We start from the raw sequence: 9,061 nt of genomic DNA on the forward strand, positions 1-9,061 counted from the left end.
GACCCTGAAAATAACGTAAAGTCGTATAGAGTCAAGAAACGGACCCGCACTGCATAATCACTCCATCACTCTCAATTCAATCTTTGAATCTCACTTGATTATCACTTAAACATGTTTCAATTCCTCTCATCAATCCCTTCTTTCTTTCCTCTCTTTCTCTTTCTCTTTCTTTCTTCTGCAGCATCCTCCTCTCCCATGCATCATCTTCCAGGTTTGTCTTTTCTTTCATTCTTTAATCATCATCTCATCGTATTCTTGTTCTTTCATTCTTTATTACAAGATTTTCTCTTTCTTTATTTATATGCAGATGAAAGCGTTGAGACAAATGAGACGGTGCTGAATAAGCACACCACTCTGCTCCTTGCTCCCTACAGAACTAACCGACCAGATATCTTCAACCATTTCCAACGTTACACTTCTGGCTGGAATCTTACCAATTACCACTATCTTTCTTCAGTGATTTCAAGTGCAGTTCCGTTGATTGTAGCAGCTTTAGCATGGTTGATCATATTTGGGGTTTGTTTACAACTAATCTGTTTCTGTTACTGCTGTTGCCCTTCTTCAACTCCTCCTCCTCATGCCTATTCCAAATGTGCCTATGTTTCCTCCTTCATCTTCCTCTTCTTATTCACCATTGCAGCAATGTATGTATCACATTTTCACTCTTTTATATATATGCTTTGTGTTTCACTTTTCTTTCTTGATATATGTGTTTGTTTTTTTGATTGTGTTAGAGGTGGATGCTTGATCCTCTACAGTGGTCAGGGGAAGCTTCACGAAAGCACCTCACAAACACTGCATTTCCTAGTGAATCAAGCTCACCTCACTGCTCTGAATCTCAGGGAGGTCTCAGATTATTTTGATACAACTAAGCAGGTTGGCCTTGCTGCTGATCTATCATTCTTGCCGCCGGATTTCGGAGACCAAATCGATCATGTTAAAACCAAACTCACTAGTGCTTCTCTTCTTCTTTCCAATAAGACTGATCACAACTCACACAACATACAACAAGGATTAGACACAATGTAATAATAATTAACTATATGTATACCATTTTATTTGTATATTTATAGATAATTAACAAAGATCAGCTATGGCTTGTAGGAGATTGGCCCTTATCATTGTTTCTGCTGTTATGCTCTCTGTTACATTTGCTGGATTCTGTAAGTTTGCTTAATTCCTTATTATTCTGTAAGGTTGCTAGCTAATGTTTAATTATTAATATGGGAGAGTGTTTTACTTTTATGCAGTATGTTCCTTACTTGGGATACAGTGCCTTGTATACTTGTAAGTTCATTGATTGTTAGTCATTATATTATGTTGACCTACCTTTTTTATTGCATTTCAAATCATGATTGTGTTGAATTCTGTTGTGGTTGCAGCCTAGTAGTTATTGGATGGATTCTAGTTGCATGTACCTTCATACTTTGTGCTGGATTTCTGTTTCTTCATAAGTATGTAATGTTCCTCTGATCTTGGCTTTTGAATAGGGTGAAAACTCCGTACAGTTAACTTTTCAATAATCAACTTCACGTGAAATTAACTGCATATGAGTTTTTACCTTTGAATAATTATTCTTTATCTTAATAGGAATAATAACTATATATACATACATAACAGTGTGATTGGGGATACATGTGTTGCAATGGATGAGTGGGTGCAGCATCCAACTGCACATACAGCTCTGGACGAGATTCTTCCATGTGTAGATAACTCAACTGCACAACAAACCTTGCTAGGAAGCAAGGTTGTGATTGGTCAAATAGTTGATGCAATAGATGTCTTCATTTCGGATGGTCTGAACCAAGACCTTCCATTACTCGAATTCAACCAATCGGGTCCTGAAATCCCTCTTGTGTGCAACCCATTCCAGAGTTGCAACAACCTGCAACAAGTGACATTGCAAGATGCCAATGCTGTGTGGAAGAATTACACATGTAAAGCATCTTCATGGGGAAGGTGTGTGAGTGTTGGTAGAATGACTCCAACAGTGTACACACAATTAGGGGCATTAGTGAATGTGACGTATGGTTTATATCATTATGGACCGTTTTTGAGTGATTTAGTGGACTGCACTTTTGTCAGGGAAACCTTCTCAGCCATAACACACAATTATTGCCCTTCACTAAGCTTGTTTACTAAATGGATTTATTTTGGATTACTGGTGGTTTCTGTAGCCGTAATGTTCTCTTTGATTTTGTGGATCATCTACCACACACACCACCGCCATCGTCGCTACACCAAAACCATGCGTTACATTGTCATATAGATATCTCATTCTTCATCCTTTTTGGTACATGTATCAATTATGTAAACTATAAAATCATAATAATAAAAAAAATGTTAACTGATTTTTTTTATTTATACTAATACTCAGTCACTCTTTTTTTTGTACTTTAAAAGTGTTAGCTGATTCAGTAACTTATACAAAACGAACTTGGAGTTAAATCGGTCAATAATGGTCAAACTGGTTGAAAATCAGTCAATTTTTAGAAAATCAGTAAAATTCAATCTAATTAGGTGAAAATCTATTTAATGACTAATTTATCACAAATTTAAACTCTATTTAAAAATCTGTAGCTAACCAATAGATTGCTATGACTCGCTGCATGTATCAGATTCGAATGAATTTAGTTTTGATAATCATGGTTAGTCTTGTTAAATTTTTGGTCAAAATATTTTTGAGATTCGCAGTATTCATGTGGAGTTCTAATTCAGGTGGGTCTTGCTTTTTGTGAATTATGTCACTTGATTCGGATGTGAAACAACCAGTGGTCTCCACCAATTCAATAAAACTGTTATTGAACAAATTAAGTACCAAGAACGAACAAAGGACTTGAAAGCCCAACATAGTTGATAAGAATATGAAGGGAGAGTCATGTTCTGTAATATTAATGTTAGTAGGTGGGTCGGGCTATCCGGACCATACCATGACCAAAAAAAAGAAAAACCCAATCTTATTGCTGTATCTTGTTGGTGCTTCATTACTTGAAAGGTACCTCAAAAATAATGCAAGTCCCTTTGAAGACTTATTTGGACCCATAAGCACAAGTAGATATACGCAAGTAGCCAATCCACAATTATTTTGACCAGAATGTCCTCTCTCATCCCATGCATTCACAACACACTTATCACTACCTAGCTTGTGCAATAATTAACCATGATGGTGAATTTAGATATCTTTTAGATATGTTGATTCTATCAAGGTCGAATTTTTATGTTGTGATTGTCATTATTAAGCGTGTTACTTAGAGAAGAGATGGCATTATGCCCTCCATATATCACTTAGGTGGACCACTTTGAGATGAACTTAAGACTAAAGTCAAAGAAACCCACTTCACTTAGTAGCTTCCACTTGCTAACTTATATATACGAATATTTTCATCTAAATTTTCCTCCGCTCGACAAATTGTTTCAATTAATTATATATTATTGGTTATGATATTGGAAATTTAAAACTCCGGCTGATACCTACTGAATCAAGAAACGCTAACATGCAGTTAACAACATAACCGGGGCGGATACCAAAGGGTTTTAAAAAAATACATATTAGGTCTAAATTATTTTTATATAATAGAAAAATAACAAAAAAAATTGTGTATAATTTAGTTCCTGCATATAAAATTTTTTAGATCTGTGTTTTGGAGAAGAAGACAATGGTGATTACAGTTGGTAGATATATATATAATTTAAGTGCAGCCGGTTCCTATAGGTAATGTGTTGGTGGATAAGATCATAGCTAGTAATTTTAGTACGTATTGAAAAAAATTGGACAGATCAACTAACGCTATTGGTGAAATTAGCCAACTAATTCACTTTCTACTCGGCACGTCAATTCTAATGAGTAATGACAGCGACATACACAGCTCCGTTATATCAATGTTTCACTCTTTAATTTGTCTGCATGTTTCCATCAACGTCTCATTTTCATAAGATGGAAGAATTTTCTCATCAAACAGAATTAGATAGATGCAGGCCTATTATTTATTATAATTAACATTAGATAAGATCCATGATAATAAGACATCAATTTTAATTAATATATATGCCAACTTGCAGTACTGTATACAAATACTTTAATAGAGTTCCTCTTGTGGACTAATAACTTTTTGGACCAAAAAACAAAAGGAAATATAATCTTTAATTATATTGGTCTAGATGTTTAGCACAGAGAAGCTGCTTTTGCTTTCTTTCTTTTCATTGAAGATTTTGCTCTCTCTTTTTTCTCTACATACTAACACGAAAAGAAAAGCAACACACCAAAGCGGGAAAAAAAAAATAAAGCATAGATATGTGTAGATATGATATATATGGTGGGATTCTATGTTGTATTATTTCAATTTACACATGATCACTTATTTTAAGATCAAGAATGGGAAGTGACTCTTGTTAGAACTTGCTTACAACGTAACCATTGTTTGACATGGTGTGAGCCCACTAGTGATTACTGATTATTATAAAATAAGGTTATATATGAAGAATATGATGATTCTTTTTATTTTTCTTTCTTTATTTTTAAATTAAACTGCATATATATATATTCCTTGCATGAAGAAGCGTAGCGGCTAGGGAATCAACACATTAAATTGAGTGGAGCAGCATGCACTTGATCTCAAACCTATGCAAATCACCAAGAATGTGGGACCCACAAGTTCCAAACTTATTGCATCTGCTCTGCCCTACATAACTTATTACCACCACACCTCACAACGCAAGCTTTTCACTTTTCAGTTAATATAAAAAAAGTTTTAATTTTTGTATTCATCCTTAAGTTTTACAAAATTTTTAATTAAATTTTTATATTTTTTTTGTTTTAATTAGATTTTTATACTAATTTTTTTTTATTAAATTCCTCTTGATAATAATTAGCTTAATAATTATATAGGGATCTAACTAAAAAAAGTTTGATACAGTGATTCAAATAAAAGACTCAATTAAAAAAAATTGATAAAAAATCTAATTAAAAATTTTGTGAAACTATAGAGACTAATAAAGTAATTAAACCTATAAAAAATAAGAAGTTTAATTTTCACTTATTTAAATCAAAATAAAATAATGGTTAATATTTTAGAATTTAAATAAACAAAAGATTCTATAAATAGTCCACTTTTAAAATGATTTATAAGGAGATTATTTCGAGATATTATTAGAGCAATGCTAGGGGGCCAACAACATTTGTGATTGGTAGCCATTAACTAGCCATTAATGATAATTTGATAGTGTAAAATTGGTATGAGATTTCATCCAATGGCTCACCTTTCTCTACTGGTTACATACTGGCCAAAATGCAATAAAATTGCTGGCCCCTAGACTTTTCCATATTATTAATAACCAAAAATAAAGCACCTTAAATTTTAACAGAACACATGGCTCTTCATCAAATCTTATTTTCTGTTCCTATGATTGAAACATAAGATATGCTACGAAAAATATTTACGATCATGGAAAAAGGAAAGTGGCTTCAATCATATCTGATCTCAGATTTCATTTTACTATTATTCAATGGACTAATGTATTCAATTATTGAATGATAGCAGAATAATTTTAGACGTTGTAGTATATATCCTTTGTAGCACAACAAATTAAATATCAACTTCGCTTTCACATAGCTTAGACTCACAAATTAAAGCACCAAGAATAATGGCAATCTTTCATACACATTCTTATACGATCTATGATAGAGATCTAAATTACTATTACTAGGGTGGTTTTACATTATTCAAAATGGGGAGACATTTCACATGATGCTCCTATGTTACATTACATGATGGTTGGAAGCTTACACGTGATGGGAATTGAATTCTGAAAAAAATTCGTCTGTGCCCCATCATCATGTGGGTTTAATTAACTTTAAATTAATTAATTAATTAATTCGTGATTAGCAACAAGACTAGCTAGGGTGAAGCAAACTAATAAGATCTCCAATTTTGTCCCCCTTATACAAAAAGCCAAAACATATCGAATATATGTGGTTTTGGTTTTGGTGGGCACGATGCGCCAATAGTTTTTCAATAGATTCAGAGAACCTTGGAATAACTATATAGCATCAATTGACCTGACACCTCATCACTTACTTTGGCAGGCAATAATTGCAATACGTAATTAATTTGTGTAATTTACATGATAGTTAGACGTAATTTAGAATTTAATTAGAGAAAGTCTAAGTAGCCACCATTATGAACTGAAACTTAGGCCTGAGAAGTGGTGAGTCATTCAGTGATCACATACAGTCACACTGCCGTGGGCACTGCGTGTCATTCTTGTTTTCTAGTCCATTTAACTTTTTAATTATTTTTCCTCTCTCAGAAATGAGAATCTTCCAAATTGAATGGTGGGCACAACATTATAAACATGGAAGGAAACTTTCGGTCGTATGATCATATTATCATGCAACTTGATGTTAATCCATCCAATGTGTGCAATTCAACGTTTTGCAAACTGCTCTTCATCTTGACTTATTATTTTATTTAAATAAGAGCCATCCATGACCCCATGTGTTCACTTTATCAAATCCATCTCCTTTTTAAGTGGAGGAGGTTGGTTGGTCTTTGCCTAAGAACTGTCCTAATAACTACTAACCCCTAATCACTTTTTCTTTATTTATTATATATAAAAGCGACTATTTAAATTTATTTATTTCAATATCATAATTCATTTTTTTTCAGAAAAAAAAAACAGAGGTCATAATTTGAGAAAAATGGATGGCAGTTTGAGTTAGCTTATGTTGTATGTAGTTGATTTTTTAACTGCAAAAAGGAGCTGTTGAACAACTAAAAAAAGTTTGAACCCGTTTAAGAAAAGTTAAAAGAAAAGCAAATCAGTTTTGAGTGAATGGTTATTTTGAGATAGAACAAGAAAACTTGAATTTAATTAAGTTAATTTATATAATTTTAGAATAATTAAAAAATTATAAAATAAAACTATTCGTGTTGAACACAAAAAAAAATGACTTTTACTTTATTTATTATAATATAAAAGCGACGATTTAAATTTATTTCTTTCAATATCATAATTCATTTTTTCGGAAAAAAAGGTCATAATTTGTACATATTGCCACAATTGAGCAAAATGGAAGGTAGTTTGAGTTAGCTTATGTTGTATGTAGTTGATTTTTTAACTGTGAAAAGGAACTGCTGAACAATTATAAAAAGTTCGGGTCCATTTAAGAAAAGTTAAAACGAAAGCAAATCAGTTTTGAGCAAATGATTATTCTGAGATAGAACGAAAAAATTTGAATTCAATTAAGTCAATTTATATCACCTTTAAATAATTAAAAATTATAAAAATAAAACTTTTGTGTTGAACAACAAAAAATATTAATCAAGTATGACAACGGATTTTTCAATAAGCCTTATAAAAAGATCTGAGAACGCTGAATATTGATTTAAACAACGAATTACATTACATACCATTGGTATTAATATTGACATGTTTAAAAAATAAAAGATATAAAATAATGTATTTGTACTTTTTTTTAATAAATTTAAAATAATATACACAAAAGACATAAATATATACAAAGATATAATTTTTTTAAACTTATTTAGTAACTAAATACAGAATATAGTACATATATATGAATTCAAAAGAACAATATTATCCGCATACAAATTACCACCACTTCATATCATCATCATCTCTCTCAATTCCCGTTATTACCATTGGCAATTCTTAATTTAATCACAAATTCAATCAAACAAATTAATAAACAACACAGATCATTAATAAACATAATAAAAATCATTCATATTTTTGCGAATAATTATCGTGAAATGACATGTTAAGGTTAGGGGTGACAACGGAGTGGGTAAGGCAGGTTTTTGTTCTACCGACCCCGCCTCGCTAAACAAAAATTCGCATCGAACCCGTCTCGTTTCTACCGCGAGTAGTAAAATATTAAACCCTAACTTATTCCTGCGAATACCCACTCCGCTTCTATCCTACGGAGGCGGATAAAGACAAATTTAACCTAAACTCAACTCCGTCCTGTCCTGCTCAAAAATCTATTCTGTTAAAATTCATTCCAATATGAAAGTGGATAATTACTTGCGTCGAAGGATGAGGGGTTTGGATAGTGTTGCCACCCTAGTTAAGGTGAGTAAGAGTAAGTAGTAACTAATTTTTGACAATAGACATGGGTAATGGGTTTGTTCTGGAAAAAGTGGGAGCGGATTAAGGGATGGGTATACGTGGCGGATAGAGGATATTGTGGTAGGGCACTGAAATATGAAATTGCAAAAGGTGTCAGTGGATTTGAAATAGTCCTAATATTATTATGGGCAGCCCACAGCTTTGTGGGAGTGAAAGCCGTTGGATCAGAAATTCAGACGGCTCATTCTCCTCAGGTTAACTAACTCAACCCCCTCTCCTCTTTGGTTAACGTTAACCCTCCCCCAATTTCACTTTTTTTCTTTTCCTTTTGCATCCCGCTCCTTCCATTTCTTCCTCTATTAATTTATTAATATCTAAAAACTACTTATTAAAAATTGATTAAATATTGCGTGGAAGAAAACCCATCGTCTCATCATTTTCATTTTGGAAACCGAACAAAACTTCCAAAATAAGCCGTGTTTAACGATTAACAAAAGAAGCAGCCACACGGAAATCCCCACAAAACAAGAAATAATCTAGCCTCTAGGGACCCGCATGTAATAACTACAGAGTAAATATCCAAACCAGAAAAAAATAATCTCGGAAAATCTTACTCTCATGCTTAATTTGTTAAAATTTGTCCGTAAATAATTTTTAAAATTTAAAATATTATAATAAATATTAATATAAAAATTAAATTTAAATATCAATTAATATATAAAGTTAAATTTAGTTTTTTGATTTTCATAAATAAAAGTTATTTTTAAAAATACAAAATTACGAATACAAACACATTTCTTTTATCTACCAAATATAAAATAACCAGCTTTTATTTTTTTATTTTTTTATTTTAACAAACTAAATCGTATTCATTATCATTTCCAGCGCTCTCCAATCCAAATTTCCTATAAATACATAGCTCGAGTAAAGCTAGGTTTGCCCAACTAGCGAGTCGAACCCGCTTTTTAGA

General features: G+C 32.2%; 1 protein-coding gene across 1 annotated transcript; it reads left to right on the forward strand.

Annotated features, from left to right (window-relative positions):
• Positions 1-21: 21 nt before the first annotated feature.
• On the forward strand, positions 22-2,362 carry LOC107461044 (uncharacterized). The gene is made up of 7 exons (XM_016079499.3): positions 22-211; positions 308-644; positions 735-1,025; positions 1,105-1,163; positions 1,251-1,287; positions 1,383-1,454; positions 1,621-2,362. The coding sequence occupies exons 1-7, from the start codon at positions 112-114 to the stop codon at positions 2,267-2,269; spliced, it is 1,545 nt and encodes a 514-aa protein (XP_015934985.1). The 5' UTR covers positions 22-111; the 3' UTR covers positions 2,270-2,362.
• Positions 2,363-9,061: the final 6,699 nt, after the last annotated feature.

The sequence above is a fragment of the Arachis duranensis genome, chromosome 1 (assembly GCF_000817695.3).
Source record: "Arachis duranensis cultivar V14167 chromosome 1, aradu.V14167.gnm2.J7QH, whole genome shotgun sequence".
Classification (NCBI taxonomy): domain Eukaryota; kingdom Viridiplantae; phylum Streptophyta; class Magnoliopsida; order Fabales; family Fabaceae; genus Arachis; species Arachis duranensis.